The sequence below is a fragment of the Chelonia mydas genome, chromosome 10 (genome assembly GCF_015237465.2).
Source record: "Chelonia mydas isolate rCheMyd1 chromosome 10, rCheMyd1.pri.v2, whole genome shotgun sequence".
Classification (NCBI taxonomy): Eukaryota; Metazoa; Chordata; order Testudines; family Cheloniidae; genus Chelonia; species Chelonia mydas.
In genome coordinates this window covers 37,404,766-37,425,985 of record NC_051250.2, presented here as the reverse complement: position 1 = coordinate 37,425,985, position 21,220 = coordinate 37,404,766, and the positions used below count along the sequence as shown (strand labels likewise).

The following is a 21,220-nucleotide window of genomic DNA, read 5'->3' as shown; positions in this document are numbered from 1 at the left end:
GCCTGTGTTATATAGGAAGTCAGACTAGGTGATCACAGTGGTCTCGTATCCATGAAAGAATTGTATAAAACTAGCAGGGTCTGATGTTCAGAGATAAGGAATTGGTCATCATTCCAGAACAGTTTAATAAATAAACTTGTGAAGAAGAAAACCTTAGATTAAACCAGTACACCTTTCTCTTATAGACAAGTCCTCAGGTATGAATTTAAACTGATTTAGTTAAACCAGTGCAAACACCAAGTGAAGGTTCTTATTTTAGTTGAAGAGCAGGTTTTTTTGGTTTAACTTAGATTAATTGGAAATAGGGTTAAAGCTAAACCAAAATAAGTGTCCACCCAGGGGTTTGCAGCAGCTTAACTAAACTGGTTTAAAAAACAAGTTAAATTAAAGCCAATGCAACATTACCAAGGAGGCAAAGCTTTATGTTACCCCTCCCTCAGGCACTGCATCTCAGATCACTGTTGGCACAAGAAGTTAGAACTAACAGCTGAATGTTCCCTCACAGACAACTCTTCTATGTTATTCTCTAAGTTTCTTTTACTGAGAAAGGATGGAAATACTTGTCCCTTAAATACGCAGTGATTGAGGGCCTATAAATATCTCAGAAAGAAGGAAATAAGGCTTATCAGTTCAAGCTACTGGTACTTAAAAATGCTTGATTGATTAAGAAGAATGAGCTAAAGGTGTTAGTGGTGTGTTCATGGCTGACTTTGATAGAGGAGTCCACTGACATTTAAAAAAGCATGGTCTATCAGACTTAAACGGTATGTGTACACTGCAATAAAAAAATTGTGGCACTGAGTCTCAGAGCCTGCAGTTGAGTTGGGCTTGTGGGCTCATGCTATGAGCCAAAATTTGCAATGTCAGTGTTTGGGCTCAGTGACTCTCTCCTTGCAGGATCTCAGAGCCCAGGCTTCAGCCCTGGTCCGAACAGCTACACTGCAATTTGTAGCCTGACAGCCCGAGCCTCTTTCCATCCCCCCAAGCCTGAGTAAGCTGACCCAGGCCAGCTGCAGCCATGCTATCGGCCTTTCATTGCAGTGTAGACATACCCAAAGTGATCGGCCGGGTTTTTATAGACTCCTATTTTCAGGAGTTTATCATTTGAATGTATATAATGTGTCCTCTCTCAGCCATGTCATATATTAGCAATGCATTTAATTATAAAATAGCTGAACACAACCAGTCCAACCATTTTAAATCCTCCACTTCTGCTCTTCACACAAATTATTTAGTTTAGGAACATCCCATCACTCTTCTAAATTAAAAACAGTTTTAAAAAACTGAACATTTCTCATGACAGGTGCTAGACTTTGGCGTGTCCCCAAGGAGAGGTGACGATCTTGAGGATAAGGCACTAGATTGTGACTCAAGATCTGCGTTCAGTTCTCATCTCTGCCTCAAGTTTCCTGTATGACCTTGGTCAAATCACTTAGTCTCGTGGTGCATCAGTTCCCCATCTGCAGAACAGGAACGATAATACTACCTGACTTCACAGGGGTTATGGGAATACATTAATTAATGAGTGCGAGGGATTCAGATATCATAGTGATGGGAGACATACATTTATATGTATTTAACCATAGATTGGATAGTGCAGTAGCACTGTAAGTTTCACCACACCACTCAACTAATATGCCCCAAATAACAGAGTATGAGGAGCAATTCATCACATTAATAACTTGCACTAATCATGGCATTTCAATTAGATAAGATTTCCTCACTTCCTGCTATAAATTGTTGTTTGGTGTTCCTGTCTGCAGTTAAACAGCTGTTGTGTTCCACCCAGAGATAGTTTAAGTTCAGAGGTGAGTTAAATGATCCCTGGTTATAGTTTGCATATCACTTTGAGTTTATACAGCATTTTGGGATCCTTCTGAACGGAAACCAATATGTAAATGTAAGTTAGTATATTAACCTTATTTTCAGAGCCATTGTAAACTCTCTAATTTAAGCCGATGGGAGAGAGCTTTATTTATTCATCCCCCTGAGCGACATAAATTATACCAACATAAGCTGTAGTGTTGACAAAACCTGAGTTACTAATGTGCTGAATTCCCCTCCCTATTAATTTGGGGACAGTCAAAACATATTACTTACCTGCCTTTTACATTTATTTAGATAGAGTATAATCCTGTTAAAAGATTTGGTTTTGGCAAACAATCACAACATCCAAGTCTGTAAATTAGTAAAATTCCAAATACGAGCACAATCATAGAAGCAAAATAACAGTTTTGCAGAGACACTGAGTTCTGCTAGGCATTTGCAGACCAAAGTAGCTCAGGGTATGTAACACCTATGCCTGTGTATAAATAGCAATAATAACTGGCTGTTGCTGGCACACCAATATTCCTCCTTGAAAGATTCCATATACACAGGATTTGCCCTTGTGGCTCTTATGCTTCCATTGGGCAAGGCCGTACAGGAACCCCCCTAGCTCTTAAGAATTTCAATCCTTTAGGGTTCTTGTAGGAGTGTGGAAGGTGTGTTCCAACTGCCAAACCCTTTCCAAACCTTTACAGTGAGTAGTCACCCGGAAGTGAGTGTGGCTATTCACATGCTCAAAGTGCATTGTGGGATTGGGGTTCTTGTTGCATTTTAGTCCTACTGTACCGAGTTCATCTAAAAAGTTTTTTTGTTTTGTTTTGTTGTTTTTTGTTTTGTTTTTTAAACCTACAAGTGTCATTTTTCAAGTCTATTATACTAGGAGCGAGAGGTGTAAGAAGCACAAAATATAAAGGTTGTGACTAACTTCACTCTCAGCTGAAACTCACCTACTGTGCCGTAATATTCACAACAGGGGGTAATACTAATGTACTTTTTAAAAAAAAAAAAGATTTACATATCACTCTTAAGAATCAGCATTAAATCCACAGGAGTCATAACGTTAAGGTTGAAATGGTCACTCTGTCTCAGCGTGTCATGTCTAAGTACTGCAGCTGATTTGGGCCCCTAAAGGGATCCTTGGTCCAGTTGCTGATTTTGCATGCCCTATCAGATATGAGTCAGAGTTAAGAATGGATTTCAGCTTCCAATCAGAGTTTCCTGCTGTTGTGGGTCAAAGTCATAGCATTGACGTTATTCTAACATTGCTTTATTTTTTGGTGTGGCTTTAAAATACTGTAATTCCAGGCAAACACACGTAACTAACATTTGAAAAATAGCAGTAGATGTTCTTAATTTTCCTTAGGAAAAAGCACCTGCTTCATCCCATCCTTTTCCTTTTCATGAAAACACCCCAAAAGCAGCACGTAGGCAATGGGTGGAGTTTAAGGAAAGGGCGAGGCTTCAGTGTCTTACAGGGTTTGTATAAGCAAGCCCAGACACTGTTTACTATCAAGCTTACCACACCGTAAACACTTCAACACTAGAATTGTACATCCATTCTATTCCCAGCTGGCTGACTTAGACAGTTATGAACTGTTGAGAACCTGAATAGATGGTATAAAGGAACTGAATGCATAATTATTGCCTTCATTCAGGGTTTTTAGTTGCCAAGTTTAGAAATGAAACTGACTTTCCTTAGACTTTTACATTTAACTGGTATACGTGTCTTTAATGTCCACTGCAACCACTCTCACACACTGTAATGTGGAGTGCTGTCAGGGAGGTCATCTTCCCGAAGTGGAAGCAGAATCTGTCCTCTCTGATATATCCAGTCTTCATTCAGCTGCAGTTTTAAGAATAATTTCCATCGTGTCACAGACACAGAAGAACCACACAGCTTGACTACTTTTCACAGCTGCTTTGTCACACCTTAATGAAGGGTGCTTCCCTCTCTCCACTCCCAGTCAATGGAAGTGCTTCTGCTTGCCTACTAGTCAAAAGAGAACATCTCAGTTTAAAAATGATCTAGAATCTGCTTCAGAAGATTGCTGAAATCTAGCCTGGGATAGTTGTCTGTCCTAGCTAGAAATGTTAATTAAGGACATGATCCTGCACTTGAAGTCAACTGGAGGTTGCAGTTGACTTCAGTGGGAACAGGATAGGGATAAAGAGAAGAACCTGTGTTTGGATTTGTGAATCTCACTGAAATGGAGTGTAGCTGTTCTACAGACTTCAAGAGATCTTGGCAGGGAACTCCCCCTTTAGGATCACAAAGGAGTCTTTGAAAGTAAAATGCTCAGTAGCTTATTTGACTCAATGCAGGGACCCAAGGTGAAGGGAAATGTCAATTTTCTGCTGGCAAAGAAATTAGTGGTAAGAACAAAAATGTTGTGTTCTCATGTATTACAGAGAGATGTGTTCCCTGATTTAAGAGAGATTTTTGTGGTGAAGTACATTTTAACAAATATGCATCTCTAGAGCTTCCAGGTTGGCATTCTATTTGATTTGGGCTTTCATATAAAGTGGCTGTTGAAATATATACAGCAGCAAAAGGATTAATGTCATGACATTAATTTAATAGGAACTTGTCATAATAGCTTCTGAAAGGATCTAGTATGTAAGAGAAAAATTGAAACAATAATTGTGTAGTAAAACTTGTACCCAGTTACATGGAGAGGGGGGATTAAAGTCATTGCACCATCCATACACTGTTTAGATGGTCTGAGTCTTGGGGCCAGTCTGTAGCACAGAGGCAGATCATGTCTGATTTATTAATGTGTTTCATGGATAAGCATGTGCCCCTTGAAACAGAAGAAGAGAGCACATTCTTAGGCTCTGATCACTCTCCCACTGCATCTGGTCTTCATTAGTTTCCCAGCTCTGGCTGATGAACTACAGATGTGAGTTAGCTTTCCAAAGAAAAACTCAGGGAACAGGAAATTCTCAGAATACAAGATGGGGGAAGGGTTGATTATTACTTGGAATTTTGTGTGTGTGACACCAAGCCCAAGACTGAACTGGAAACGTCACTGCCGTTTATAGACCTTAATGTCTTTTATGCTGCAGTAATACTTGTCAAGAGATTAACAGCATGTGGCTGTGCTTTGGACTGAATTGAGAGGATGTATTGTGTGCATTCTATCCAGAGACTTTCCCTTTTCTTACCTTCATTCATCTTGTTGTGCTACAGTTTTATATATTGATGGCTGGACATCGGTATCTGTGCTTCTCGGAAGCGTCTCACTGCTTATTCATAAGAGTGAAGCAAAAGATTCTGCCACTCTTAGGACCAGAGCAATATCCCTGACAAGCAGAGAGACATGGAAGTGCTTCTGCTGATATCTTATAGATCATTGTGTTATCTAAAATGGTTAGTTGATATATGCCTGCCGCCATACCAGCTTTTGCTTTGAGCCTACCAGACCTCACAAGTGGAGCAGATAATAAGTACTTGCAAGAGAGACCTTTAATGAAGAGCTTGGTGCTGTCAGAAATGGTATTGGTTATTCACTGTTCTCTCTCAGTCACCATGGTGTAGGAGCATTTTGCTGCTGGAGGTACCATCTTTCTCATGAGAGGTAAAACTAAGGTCCTGGCTGTGACACTGCACCCCATATTCTTCACAGTGATATTATGATATGATTATGACATAATTATAATGCATTTTATGTAAGATGGGTCATGTAAGGTGTCATTGAAAAGGTTGTGATATGCTGAATATGATTATCCTCTTTGTATGCATGTATCATTTTTGTATCTGAAATTATAAATACTGACAAAGGCCATATCTATACTATTTGTGTCGACAAAAGTGATGTTGACTCCCAAAAGTCAACATAATAAAAATCGCAATTTCATGTTCACACTTGCTCCCTCTGTCAGCAGATCACGTCCACCATGGGGGCACCATCATCGACAGCGTGATCAATGCACTGTGGGTACCTATCCCACAGTCCAGCTTGACAGCTTCTGTCACTAGGTGTTATGGGACCACAGAGCAGATCTTGGGACAGGGCTAAATGTCTCATGATGCATTGCTTTCTGTCCCAGCACTCCATGGGCTTCTGGCTTTCTTTCACAACATTTTTGCAACAGCCCTTCTTTGCTGTGCACCCAGCATTTTTGTGCGAAGGGATGGATCCCGCCCTGCTCTCCTATGCTCTGTTAATTGTCATGAAGACTTTGCGGACGGCAGTGCAGTTAATCATGAACTTCCTAACTGAGGAAGACTTGCAGGCATCCAACATTCTGCAACTTTAGATTGTTTTTGGCATTCACAGAGCAGGTGCATAGGGTAGACCGTTGCACTTTTGGGATTGGGAAACAAGCACTGAATGGTGGGATTGTATCGTCATGCAGGTGTGGGATGATTAGCAGTGGCTACAGAATGTTCAGACTCGGAAAGCCACCTTCCTGGAACTGTGTGCGGAGCTTGCCCGACCTGTGGCTCACGGACACCAGAATGAGAGCTGCCCTCTTGGTAGAGAAGCGTGTGGCAATCGCTGTGTGGAAGCTGGTGACTCCAGACTGCTACTGGTCAGTCGCAAATCAATTTGGAGTGGAGAAGTCGACCTTTGGGGCTGCGTTAATGCAAGTGTGCAGGGCAATAAGTTGCATCCTGCTATGAAGGACCGTGACTCTGGGAAATGTGCGTGAAATAGTGGACAACTTTGCAGAAATGGGTTTCCCGAATTGTGGAGGGGTGATAGATAACACACACTTGCCCATTTTGGCACCAGACTACCTTGCAACAGAGTACATCAATAGGAAGGGGTACTTCTCCATGATGTTGCAGGCGCTTGTGGATCACTGTGGGCGTTTCACTGACATCAATGCGGGGTGGTCTGGGAAGGTGCATGACGCACGCATCTTCAGGAACACCAGCCTGTACAAAAAGCTGCAAGTGGGGACTTTCTTTCCTAAACAGAAGATTACAGTGGGGGATGTTGAAATGCCCTGTGACAAAGTTCCTCCTCTACCTTGGTGGGTCCTGTGCTTATTGACGGATTTGCTCACCTCAGAGATTCACAGCAGCCCTCAGTTTGGCCACTTTCGTGGCTCAAATCTGCCGTTCACTCAGATAACTTCATCATTGGCCAGCATGGGGAAAAGAAGACTAATAACCCCCGCAGTCTCTGCTGATCCACCATGTGGGTCAGGGAACAGCCCAGAGACCCCCTCTGGTAGAACCCACAGTCTAGGTCAACTCTTCCTGTGTCTGATCAGGAGTTGGGAGGTTTGTGGGCAACCCAGACCTGCCCTCTACTCTGGGTTTCAGCCCAGGGCCCTGTGGATTCTAGCTGTCTAGAGTGCCTCCTGTAACAGCTGCATGACAGCTACAACTCCCTGGACTACTTTCCCGTGGCCTCCCCCTAAACACCTTCTTTATCCTCACCATAGGACCTTCCTCCTGGTGTCTGATAATTCTTGTACTCCTCAGTCCTCCAGCAGCAGGTCCTCTCACTCCCAGCTCCTTATGCACCCCTCCCTAACTGAATTGAGGTCCTTTTTAAATCCAGGTGCCCTGATTAGCCAGCCTGTCCTAATTGTTCTAGCAGCTTCTTCTTAATTGGCTCTAGGTGTCCTAACTAGCCCGCCTTAACTGGTTCAGCAAGTTCCTGCTTGTTCTGGAACTGCCACTGTTACCTTACCCAGAGAACAGAGATCTACTTAATCTGGGACTAATATATCTGCCTTCTATCACTCTTCTGTATCTCTCTGCTCGGTTTCCCCGTCTGGTTCCCTTCCTTTGACCACACTCCTGTCCCTGTTATTTCATTTGTTGTCCCCCATAATCATTTGGTGTCCAGGTCCTGTGGATCCCCCTCTTAGGCTGGGGGGGGGGATCCTTTAGCACTTCCCAGATCCCAATAGGATCACTCTTCTGTAGCCATCTGGCCTGACCGTGTCACAGCCCATAGTGATTCCTTACAGCCATGGCTCATGAAACTTTACATGGGACAGCAGTAAGGAGCGGTTCAACAAAAGACTTAGTAGGTGCTGGATGACAGTTTAATGTGCCTTTGGCAGATTAAAGGTGCGCTGATCGGGGTTCGTGGGGTGTTCCTGAAGGCCACATCTGGTGAAGCACAGGGGACAATGCAAAGAAGCAGGATTGTTAAATTCATGCACAGCATTGAAACATTTCAATTAAATACACCTTTTACAACTTTGTCATTACTTTCTCACTGACCCTAGCCAGGCACACATCTCTGCGAACACCCAATGCATGGTGAGTGTTGTGGGGGCAGGGGGATGCGCCACATGGGGAAAAGAGCACACACTCACACCCTCTTTGTAAGGGTCATGGTACAGCATTCTAGGGAACAAATTCTAAAATTCTCCCACACTTTTTCACAGACGGGGGTCATTTTAGCAGACTTCTCACTGGTAAGGGTAAGTAGGGAAATGAGGGTACATCTACTCCATGCTTGTGGCTTTTGCCCTGCTCCCTATGCTGCTTGCCGCTTTGTGCCGCTTTGGTCCCTGCACAAGTGATTGCTGAATGGCATGGGAAAGTTTCCTAATATGGGGGAAGGAACAAAGTAGCCCTGCCACAGAACCTTTGGCAGAGGGTTACCGAGTACCTCCAGGAAACTTTCCTGGAGATTTCCCGTGAGATCTCGGTGTGCATCAACACCCTGTTCCGCTGTACTGATTAACTACACACAGAAATGTCCAGCTCCCAGAAACACAGCCAGCCTCCCACATTTCTATGCCCTGAACCCACCTCCATACGACACAAGCCACAGCCATTTACCAGGGGTCTCATCTTCTACTTCTTGCTCCCCGGAGAGCAACTGCTGAGACTGGCTGGACACCTCTACAGTGGAGAACAGTTCCTGGCTGCCTGCCCCACTGAGCGACCCCGCCAGGAGCTGCACATCCTCATATAACTCCACCTCTTCATCAATAACTTCATCCTGTGGGTTAGGTCCTCTTTCTGCCACCTCTGTGCCCTCCAGAGTATCCACAAGGCTCTTGGCGATGGAGATGGGGTCACCAGCGAGGATAGCATCCAGCTCCTGAGAGAAACGGCAGGCCTTAGGTGAAGCACCTGAGCGATGGCTTGCCTCCCTTGCCTTATGGTACACCTGCCTCAGATCCTTTATCTTCGCTGTGCACTGCAGCATGTCCCGATCATAGCCCTTTTCACACAAGCCTCGAAAAATCTGCCCCTAGGTATCCCAATTCCTATGGCTCAAGCGCAGCTGGGACTGCACAGCCTCCTCTCCCCATAAACTGAGCAGATCCAACAGCTCTGCAGTGGTCCAAGCAGGAGAGTGTTTGCTGCAATAACCCGCCATGGTCACCTGGACAGATGCGATGAGCCAACAGGAAATGGAATTTCAAAAATTCCCAGGGCTTCTCAGGGGGAGTGGCGAATGGTAGTTTACTTGGCTGCCGGGCAGTGGAGTTCAAACTGCTGGCCAGAGCAGTTAGGATGGGCATAGTGGGACACTTCCTGGAGGCCAATAAAAGCCATGAAGTCAAGCGTGGTGTCTATACTGGCACTTTGTCAACAAAAATATAGAGGAAAAAGACGTAAGTCTCTCTTGAGGGTAGATGTATTTTGTCACCAAAACCAGGCATTTTCCCAACATAAGTCACCTCACAGTGTGTACGCACTCACTGTTTTGGTCGACAAAGGGCAGTTTTGGCGACAAAACTTGGTAGTGTAGACAAGGCCTATGTATCTGTACTTCAAATATAATTACACCTGGGTAACGCCCACAAGACAAGATACTTTCAGTCTAGATAGTAGGTGGTGAAGGGCCTATTCAAGGTAATGGGCCATTAGGAAAAACAATAGGGGGATAAGTTTCTCCTAAGGCCACCTGGTGAGCCTTTCTGAGAACGCTACAGACAGCCTGTGAGCGATGGCTGCTATGACTCTACAAGAACATGTGACCAAAAGAGACTATCTTGGGATGTCAGTATTCTTCCACAAACTGGTCTGGGAACCAAGCTTTGGAACAAAGGGTTCCCGCCGTATGTAAAAGCTATATAAGGCAGGGAGTGACATCATATGTGGTTCTTCACTCCCCACACAAGAGGACACCTGGAAACACCTGAGGAACAAAGACTGAGCTGCGGGAAGTGCTGGACTCAGGCTAAAGGGATTTATAGCCTGTGTGTGAAACACCTGGGGATTCCAGGCTGCAAAGCAAGTGTAGCTGGTGCCTCAAGAATCTACCAGTCTGAGTATACCATCAGTTAAGGTGAGAATCTGCTATTCATAACCAGTCTATTTAGTACAGACGTGGGCAAACTATAGCCCGCGGGCCACATCCGGCCAGCGGGACCGTCCTTCCTGCCCCTGAGCTCCCGGTCGATGAGGCTAGCCCCTCTTCCCTGCTGTCTCCCCTCCCCTGCAGTTATGCCGCCATGCGGGCAGCACTCTTGGCGCCAGGGCTGCACACTCCTGCAGGGCAGCACGACAGCATGTCTGGCTCTGGCCAAGCGGTGCGGCTGCCAGACATGCTGCTCTCAGCGGCATGGTAAGGAGGCCAGGGGGTTGGATAAGGGGCAGGAGGTCCCAGGGGGCAGTCAGGGAGCAGGGGGCGGTTGGATGGGGAGAGGTTCTGGGGAAGTTGGATGGGGGGGTTGGATAAGCGTGGGCGTCCTGGGGGGCCTGTCAGGGGTTGGGGGTGTGGCTAGGGGTCGGGGCAGTCAGGGGACAGGGAGCAGGGAGGGTTGGATAGGGGGTGGGGTCCCAAGGGAGTGGTTAGGCTCAGAGGGTCTCGGGAGGGGGCGGTCAGGGGACAAGGAGCAGGAGTGGGGTTGGATGGGTCAGGGGTTCTGAGGGGGGCAGGCTGTTTGGGGAGGCGGCCCTCCATACACTTTTGCAACCCCGATGTGGCCCTCGGGCCAAAAAGTTTGCCCACCCCTGATTTAGTATATTAAGCTTAGTTTGCGTTTTTGTTTATTAGCTAGGTAATCTGCTTTGATCTGTTTGCTATCACTTATGATCACTTAAAATCTATCTTTTGTAGATAATAAACTTGTTTTAATATAAACCAGTAAGCTTTGACTGAAATGCTTGGGGAAAATCTCTGCTTGGTTACCAGAAGTGTGCATTGTCCTCCCCACATTGAGGGAGAGGCAGACCCGGTATTAAACCCATATACTGGCCAGATTTGACCAAGGCAGGATGGTACTGCTGTGGGATCCTAGGCTGGGAAGCTGATGGTTAGAGAGCCTGCGTGTAACTGCAGCTGGGCATGTCCCAGCCATGTGAATGCTGGTGAAAGTGCAGGCTGGAGGGCTTTGCAACTTGTCACAGCCGTATAGTGTGAATGGGAGCCCAGGCTGGTAGGTCAGAGGGCTCAGTGGTACCCCAGTTCCAGGTGGCACCCCGGGGGGAACCTGTCCCATTGGCTATCTGGCATCATTAAAGATTCCATGGCCAGTTTGCAAGAGTTGTGGAAGGGTTAATCCCAGTGTCCTGGCCATATTTCAATGCTGGGAGTTACAATATCCCTCCCTGAATTCCCCCTGCAGTTTCAGATGGATACAATATTTCTCACTTCCTGACCTACACTTGTTTGTATTTCTGTGTGTTGTTAAACAGCTCCAGTGTTCCAACCTAGATGTAGCTGCATTTCAGTGGTGGATAAAGAAAACTATGTATAGTTTGTATATCAGTTTATTTTTGCAAAACACTTGGGATCCTTTGAGGGTAAGAGATACTATTAGATGTAAGATATTGATACAGATTTTCAGATGCCATGCTTTATATCAGTTTTTATGCATATGAGGCAATTTTTGCCCCCCCCCCCCCCCCAAGAACCTAAAAAAACCAAGTGCATCACCTGCATTGGGAGTGGATGTATTTTGGTTGATCAGTTCCTGTAGGCAAACATAACTAGTTAAAATGTGGGGTGATGTTAACTGTGAAATACAAGGGAAGTTAGTAAAACCTTTTATTTTCTTATATGCCAAAAACAAGATGCCCACAAACATGTCAGGATGAGGATTTAGTTGCAGTTTTCATGGCCTGTGGCAGAGTGTGGTGCATGGAGTGCAGTGTTTAGCTGCTGGAAGTAAAAATGCAAGCTGATTTTCCACAAAGCGCTGTAGCAAGGAAGCCTAAAGGCACACAGACATAAATCCCTACCATAGAAAGTGCTCTTGTTGAGAGGTAGGTGCCATCAGGAAAGAAGCACTCTCTGCTGCAACTTCAGGATAGGGCTGGAAGAGGGTTTTGCTATGGAATCTAAACCCAGTTCGTACAAAGAGGTCTTAGGTCTGCTGGGAAAATGTGAACTCCTTTTTATGGATGAGGTTCAGATTAGTTCGACAAAACGTTCTCTCAGCCGTTCTGAGGGATAGCAGAGTAGGGAGCACTGTGATGAAGGGGGTAGGCATTATGTTAATAGATAGATCCAGATCCCGTGGCGCACTCTTAGCATATCCATTGCAATGTTATACATTTCCCAAATGGTGTTAATATTTCCTTGTGTCAGTAGTCAATCTTCAATTCCCAAATGCCACTTAACCAAAATACACATTTCCAAAGGTCACATATGTCCAGCCAAATTTGACTTCAGTGCTGAAGCTGGTGTGAGCAATCTACCTCCTGCTGAGCTGTCCAGTGCAGGGGAGGGAGTATTTAGGAGATCCTGAAGGGTTCCTCTGATTACTTGACAATATATGGCATCCTGGATATCTTCATATAAATCATGAGTTAGTGTGGCATTTTCCTTATTGTCACTATTCCTTAATAGCCACTTTACTTACTTAATGTCACTTTAATGACATACTGCAAGAGAGTCTATCAATTTATTCTTGAAATGGGGTGAAAATGGAGGAGTGGAGGGGTGTTAGTATGGCAGTGACTGAGTTAATCAGAAACAGGATCTATCTGTGATTCTAAATAGGATTGCTTGAAAACACTCCTGGTTTTTGGTTTTTTTTAATTCAGTGACTATATAAGTACATTGTGGGACAAGGGCAAGTCACAGACTCTTAATATCTTTATTCCCTTCCAAAGATATGCTGTCTTCAGACTGACAAACCCCAACATGTAGTCCTTTTCCACGAGACAGATTAAGGCAGCAATTGGCAGCTTCTGTTGGCATCCTACAGCCTTCATTAAATGAACCACATAGAATCATAGAATATCAGGGTTGGAAGGGACCTCAGGAGGTCATCTAGTCCAACCCCCTGCTCAAAGCAGGACCAATCCCCAACTAAATCATCCCAGCCAGGGCCCTGTCAAGCCTGAATTTAAAAACATCCAAGGAAGGAGATTCCCTCACCTCCCTAGGTAATGCATTCCAGTGTTTCACCACCCTCCTAGTGAAAAAGTTTTTCCTAATATCCAACCTAAACCTCCCCCACTGCAACTTGAGACCATTACTCCTTGTTCTGTCATCAGCTACCACTGAGAACAGTCTAGATCCATCCTCTTTGGAACCCCCTTTCAGGTAGCTGAAAGCAGCTATCAAATCCCCCCTCATTCTTCTCTTCTGCAGGCTAAACAATCCCAGTTCCCTCAGCCTCTCCTCATAAGTCATGTGTTCCAGACCCCTAATCATTTTTGTTGCCCTCCGCTGGACGTTTTCCAATTTTTCCACATCCTTCTTGTAGTGTGGGGCCCAAAACTGGACATGAACTTGTATATTTCTCCTTTAATGAAATACACTCATGCACATGTCTTTAGTTCCTGTGTTGATAGCTTATTTTTTATATTGATTATGTGCTTTGTTCTTTTTGTTTATCCAACTGAGTTACAGAGATGATATCCAAATGCAGCCTAGTCTTTCAAAGTATTTTCTTCAGCTGTTGCTAATTTTAGGTATGGACAATCATTCAGGTAAAATACCCAAACCATCTCCCAAAACTTATTGAGGGCCAGATCCTCAGCTGATGTAAGTCAGCGTAGCTGTGATCAGTGGAGATACACTGAGATACACTAGCTGAGGATCTGGCCCTGAAACTTTTATAAGGCTTTTCACTCTTCTTCCCCCAACCCCCAATTAATTTTCTTTTTTTCATGCACCTTTTGGTTTCTGGCAGGGACTGGACATGTCAATGTAATGCAAGAAGAGGCTGTTTTTGCATCATGTCCAGTCCTGGCAATGCAAGAAATTTGTATAAGCATCTAATCAAACATTTTAGCACTTTAACTGAACCAAACCTCTGAACCACGGAAAATTCACCTGTGACTTATTATTTCTGATCTTTTTCTGTTTAATTTTCTCTGTAAAATCCTAGGCCTGATTTAAGGGTATTTCATGTATTTAAAAGGACATCAGCCTGGAAATTTTGTACCTTTTTGTGTGTTACTTGTAACAACAATCTTCCCACTGGAAAGATTAGGGGGAAAACATTTTTCTGTGTGTGTGGTTTTTGTTCCCCCCCCCCCCCCCCCCGACACACACACAACGTTTTCCACTGTGTGTGTGTTTGAGGGTAGGTTGTGTCTAGTCTGTTTTGCTGTTTCCGGTTTAGTCAGTTTCCCCTGTTTGTGTGTGTCTTTCCCACAGCAAGAGGGAAGAGGAAAAACATTTTTTTTAAATTGAAAAATGTGATTGTAAAACCACAAAACCTGCAAAGGAGATTGAGGTGTAGGTGCAGGACTTGATCCTGCATTTAATTCATCTTTTTGAAATTGATTATACTTTAAGTTGTTGCTGTTATTAGTAATAGAGTTTATGGCCAAAAGGGGCCACCAGATTATCTAGTCTAACTTCCTGCATACCATGGGGTATGAACCCACACACTAAACCCAACAACCAAAATGAGATCAAAGTATTACAGTCTGCAGGAGACTAGACTGTTCTATGCCACAGGCAGAGAATAGGAGGGACTAAGGTGCACTAGTGCCCAAGGCCTCTGCAATATCAAGGAATGGATTAAATGAGATACACCCAAATAATCCCGCAAGTGACCTGCACCCACATGCTGCAGAGAAAAGCTAAAAAACACCAAGTCATTGCCAGTCTGACCTGGGTGCAATTCCTTCTTGACCCCACAGATCATGATCAGTTCAACCCTGAGCATATGAGCCAGAACAAGCCAGCTAAGCGTGAGAGAAAGAATACTTGGTTCCACCCTGGACCACCCTGTCTTATGCCCCATCTCCAACCATAGTCATCACTGACCTCCAGAGGAAGATGATTAAAAAACCCAGAATACATTGCGGGGGGATCCTTTTTTGACCCCTTCAGGTGACCAGCTGAAGCCCTGAAGCTTGAGCTTTAGGAACATAAAACATAAATTGGAAGGGACCTTATCCCCATCATCACAACCAATCCTGTCATACAACTAGACTCATGAATTTGTCCAGTTCTCTCTTAAAGCTAATAAGTTGTTTGCCCCCACAACTCCTATTGGGAAGCTGATCTAATACCTCACCCTTCTGATGGTTAGAAACCTTCTTCTAATTTCCATCCTGAATTTGTTCATGACCAGTTTATATCCAGTTGTTCTTGTGCCACCATTGTCCTTTAGCTTAAATAGCTCTGGCCCCTCCCTGGTGTTTTCCCCCAGATGTATGTATTTATAGAGAGTACTGCTGTAGTGCCCAGGTGCTCCGCTCATGGACCAGGACCCCATTGTGCTAGGTGCTGTACAGACTGAACAAAAGTCAATTTTGTCTCTGGGGTTTGTGTTTGTTTTTTGTTTGTTTTAAATAGCCTCAGGTGTAATATGAGATCTACCATGAAATGTTTGTGTCCTGGTATTTATTCCTTAATTTCAATGCTGGATGTGAGGATAGCATCTGGCAAGAACTGTCATTTCTATAGCTTTATAGAGATTTCATAGTGCTAATGGCTCTTTTCAGATCAGTGTGTTAGCACTGGGAAATTCTCATTCTATGCAACACAGGATCAAAAGAAAGAAAAACATTCCAGAACTGACTGTTAGTGCATCTTTGGGATTTCTGACTGAGTTTTAAATTAAGATACAATAGTTGGTCAGATATTTCCTATGCATCATCCTGACTATTGAGTTTAGCTGATATGTAACTACTGGCTTGAACCGTGGAAGACTGGCAGCTGAGCATTTTCAGTGCAAAGACCTCAGCACTAGAACTGCATTCAATTCCCCAGAGTCCCAGCTCACTGAGCTTCACAGAACAGGGCATGGCTTATCTGCATACCCAAGAGTTTTCTTGAGTTTTGTGTAGATTGTTTGTTTTTAAATGATAGGCAGTACCTGGCTGGAGACTATTGATACCAGTTGTAGGCATTATCATTAATTTTCACATTTTAAATTATGCAAATCCACCCAGAGGCTGCATAATAAATGTCTGTATAAATATAATTGCTTTCTGTTTAGAGATGAGTCTGAAACAAAATCCTAGTTCTTGGTACCCCCTTAACTTGGTGAAAGCTCAGCTCTTGCCCTGATCTTTGTGTCTGAGGCCCATCTTTATTTCTGTTAAGTCCCCACACAGCAAGTGTGTGCAAGCTCTTCTTATAGTGTATATGTTTGCATATATACAGTAAGTGTAAAAGTTCTAACAGACTGCTTCTTTCTCCTCTCACTACCTCTTTCAAATTCTCTGCATGCATTGAGGACTGCACTGATCTTACATACAGCAGTTCTTGCACTGGAGAAAGCTTTCTCCAGCGAATCCCATCCCTGTGTCTATCCTGTGGGGAGGTTCTTCAAGATAATAAATCCCCTTTGCCTTCTCATTTCTTGTAGTGAGGCAGTCTGGGAGAATATGGCCCGCATGTGCGTGAAGACTCACAGGCTGGATGTTGCCAAAGTTTGCCTCGGAAACATGGGTCATGCCAGAGGAGCTAAGGCATTAAGGGAGGCGGAACAAGAACCAGAGGTGGAAGCCAGAGTGGCCATGTTGGCGATTCAGCTGGGCATGCTGGTAGGGCTTCCTGTGGCAACTTGCCCATTTTCTAGTAATAAGCAAAGTCCAGACTCAGCACTCTAAGTGAGATGTGCATGCGTCCTCACACTGAAGCCAATGTAACTAATGAACTTCCTGAAGCACTGACAAGTATTTTTGCAAAGTCTGGGAAGGGTGCAAAAATCTTGGAGAAAAGTAAATGCAACACTAATTTTCAAAAAAGTAAAGAGGGGCGATTCTGACAGTTATTTTCTTGCAAGTCAAACTTCTACCCCTATTGAAATGTTGAAATAAATAATAATGGGGATGGAGTGCACCCTCTAAACATGTAGGGCCCAGTTCTGCCACTTACTCAGCTTGAGCAGGACCTTGTTCTACAGTCAGTATTATGGGCACTACTCAATATGAGTGAGTGTGGCAGAATTAGACCTTTAGAGATTACAGAATCATGAGACATAAGCAGCGTAGGCTTATAACAAATGAATCTTCCCAGGCAAACATGATTGTTTTTAAAAAACATATATAGCAATAAAAATAGTGGGTGAAGAAAACATTGTTTAGGTAATATATATTTGGATGTTGTGAAACATTTGATATGCTATCTCACATACCTTAGGGCTTGATTCTGCTGTCCTTTATCACTCTGGACTGGTCTAGACTAAAATAATGGTGTCTTCTTAAAATGGGTTAGCTAAAACATTTTAACTCACGTTTTCAAACTGGAGTGTAGAAAAGGCAAGTTGTATTTTAACGTGTTAGGTGATAGAGGAGAAACTTATTGACTAGCCAACAGTTCACCCTCCACCAGCTACGACATGTTAAAATACAACTTGCCCTTTGGATACCTTTTATCAGGGTTTAAACAAGCCCTTTGAATAGCACCTTTACTCCACCAGTAAAATTGGGACCTACACTGGCTTTGAGATTCACGTTGTCATGTGGATTGAAAACTAGCTGGAGAACTGTAAATTAAGGGTAACGATAAGCAGCCATGTACTGGTACCAGGTTAGCTCTTATTTAGTGTCTCCATTAATGATCTGTATAAGAAGGACTAAACAGCATTTTAACAAAATTCACAGATGATACTAAATTGAGAAGCATTGCAAATACTATGAAGGGCACAGAAATAATAAAGGGTCCAAGAGGTTAAAAACATGGGTAGAAAATGAAAAAAGACATATCTTGGAAAAATACAAGCTGATACATCTAGGAAAATTATACTCAGTGGGGAGTAGAAAGCTGGAAAGCAGCACAGCTGACAGAGACCAAAGTTCATTGGAGACCACAAATTAGATAAGAAATTGCAATGGAACACATCAGCAAAAACTGCCAGTGCAATTTTGGGCGCTGTTTTCAGAGGCACCACATCTTGGAGCTTTGATTTCATGGTCTGTCTACACATCTGTGGTGCAACTGCACCTGGAGTATTGCTTTCAAATTTAAGCATCTTATTGCCAGAAAAATATTAATGAACAGGAGGAAGTTCAGAGAAAACCAACTCAAATTGTTAGGATCCTGAAATGGATTCATATACAAGAGGAAAGATTTGAAAGAGATGAATATGTAGAATTTGGCTAAGAGCAGAATGTGCTAACAACCTACAAATATTTGAAGGGTATGAATGGTGGAGGAATTGTTCTGGGGGGTATAAAGGTATATAACTAGGAAAATTCAGGCTGGATATTTGTAAAAAGCTTTGTGACAGTGAGATTTATTAGGCTCAACGGAAGTGGGGAAAGCCCCTTCGCTCAGACATTTAAAACTAGTCTGGGGGGAAGACACTAGCAAATGTTCTGTAGAAAACAATCCTACATTAGCAAGGAGAGGGTCTAGAATAGGACCAAACAGGCCTCTTCCATATCTAGGGTCTATTCTTCTCTGAAAAGAAATTGGAATCAGTAGGAAACACACTGTGGCAGGACAGAAGGAACAATTTCTATCTCCATTACTGTATACAGAACTCAGCTAGAAAGCAGTTGGGTGAGGCAGGAAAAGTCCTTGACACAGTAGGAGTCCATCTCAAAGATTAAAAATAGCAGTTTTAAATTTGTTCATTGCTTGTGTCACCATGGGCCAAATCCTAAGGCTCTACCTCTAAATGAAGTCATTGGAAGTTTGGCATAAGTAAAGGCGTCAGGTTTTGCTCTGCATTAATAATCTAAGAACATAATCCATGTCTGAGAGACCTGATGTGGAGTGAGAGGGTTACAGAATCATAGACTTTAAGGTCAGAAGGGACAATTATGATGGTCTAGTCTGACCTCCTGCACAATGTAGGCCACAGAATCTCACCCACCCACTCCCATAACAAACCCCTAACCTATGGCTGAGCTATTGAAGTCCTCAAATTGTGATTTAAAGACTTCAAGGTGCAGAGAATCCTCCAGCAAGTGACCCGTGCCCCATGCTGCAGAGGAAGGTGAAAAACCCCCAGGGCCTCTGCCAATCTGCCCTGGAGGAAAATTCCTTTCCGACCCCAAATGTGGCGATCAGCTAAACCCTGAGAATGTGCGCAAGACTCACCAGCCAGACATCCAGGAAAGAATTCTCTGTAGTAACTCAGATCCCACCTCATCTAACATCCCATCACAGGCCATTGGGCATATTTACCGCTAATAGTTGAAGATCAATTAATTGCCAAAATTAGGCTATCCCATCATACCATCTCCTCCATAAACTTATCAAGCTTAGTCTTGAACCCAGATATGTCTTTTGCCCCCACTGCTCCCTTTGGAAGGCTGTTCCAGAACTTCACTCCTCTGATGGTTAGAAACCTTCATCTAATTTCAAGTCTAAACTTCCTGATGGCCAGTTTATATCCATTTGTTCTTGTGTCCACATTGGTACTGAGCTTAAATAATTCCTCTCCCTCCCTGGTATTTATCCATCTGATATATTTATAGAGAGCAATCATATCTCACTTCAGCCTTCTTTTGGTTAGGCTAAACAAGCCAAACTCTTTGAGTCTCCTTTCATAAAACAGGTTTTCCATTCCTCGGATCATCCTAATAGCCCTTCTCTGTACCTGTTGCAGTTTGAATTCATCCTTCTTAAATATGGGCGACCAGAACTGCACACAGTATTCCAGATGAGGTCTCACCAGTGCCTTGTATAACGGTACTAACACCTCCTTATCTCTACTGGAAATACCTTGCCTGATGCATCCCAAGACTGCATTAGCTTTTTTCACGGCCATATCACATTGGCGGCTCATAGCCATCCTGTGATCAACCAATACTCTGAGGTCCTTCTCCTCCTCTGTTACTTCCAAGTGATGCATCCCCATCTTATAACAATAATTCTTGTTATTAATCCCTAAATGCATGGCCTTGCACTTTTCACTATTAAATTTCATCCTATTACTCCAGTTTACAAGGTCACCCAGATCTTCCTGTATGATATCCTGGTCCTTCACAATACCTCCCAGCTTTGTGTCATCTGCAAACTTTATTAGCACATTCCCACTTTTTGTGCCAAGGTCAGTAATAAAAAGATTAAATAAGATTGGTCCCAAAATCGATCCCTGAGGAATGCCACTAGTAACCTCCTTCCAGCCTGACAGTTCACCTTTCAGTATGACCCGTTGTAGTCTCCCCTTTAACCAGTTCCTTATCCACCTCTCAATTTTCATATTGATCCCCATCTTTTCCAATTTAGCTAATAATTCCCCATGTGGAACCGTATCAAATGCCTTACTGAAATCGAGGTAAATTAGATCCACTGCGTTTCCTTTGTCTAAAAAAATCTGTTACCTTCTCAAAGAAGGAGATCAGGTTGGTTTGGCACGATTTATCTTTTGTGAAACCATGTTGTATTTTGTCCCAATTACCATTGACCTCAATGTCCTTAACTACTTTCTCCTTCAAAATTTTTTCCAAGACCTTGCCTACTACAGATGCCAAACTAACAGGCCTGTAGTTACCTGGATCACTTCTTTTTCCTTTCTTAAAAATAGGAACTATGTTAGCAATTCTCCTGTCATATGGTACAACCTCTGAGTTTACAGTTTCATTAAAAATTTTTGCTAATGGGCTTGCAATTTCATGTGCCAGTTCCTTTAATATTCTTGGATGAAGATTATTTGGGCCCCCTGATTTAGTCCCATTAAGCTGTTTGAGTTTGGCTGCTACCTCAGATGTGGTAATATCTACCTCCATATTCTCATTCCCATTTGTCATCCTACCATTATCCCCAAGATCCTCATTAAAGACTGAGGCAAAGTATTTGTTTAGATATTGGTCCATGCCTAGATTATCCTTAACCTCCACTCCATCCTCAGTGTTTAGCGGTCCCACTTCTTTCTTTGTTTTCTTCTTATTTGTATAGCTATAGAACCTTTTACTATTGGTTTTAATTCCCTTTGCAAGGTCCAACTCTACTTGACTTTTAGCCTGTCTCACTTTATCCCTACATGTTCTGACCTCAATAAGGTAGCTTTCCTTGCTGATCCCTCCCCTCTTCCACTCCTTGTAGGCTTTCTGCTTGTTCTTAATCACCTCTCTGAGATGCTTGCTCATCCAGCTTGGTCTATAACTCCTGTCTATGAATTTTTTCCCCTTTCTTGGGAT

General features: G+C 43.4%; 1 protein-coding gene across 11 annotated transcripts in view; it reads left to right on the top strand.

Moving 5' to 3' along the window:
• The window catches only part of IFT140 (intraflagellar transport 140), a 248,909-nt gene that overhangs the window by 214,523 nt on the left and 13,166 nt on the right, over positions 1-21,220 (top strand). For all 11 annotated transcript variants that reach the window (XM_043523716.1, XM_043523717.1, XM_043523714.1 and 8 more), the window contains one exon: positions 16,492-16,669. In XM_043523716.1, coding sequence (XP_043379651.1) covers positions 16,492-16,669 — 178 coding nt within the window. The remainder of the gene's footprint in view (positions 1-16,491; positions 16,670-21,220) is intronic.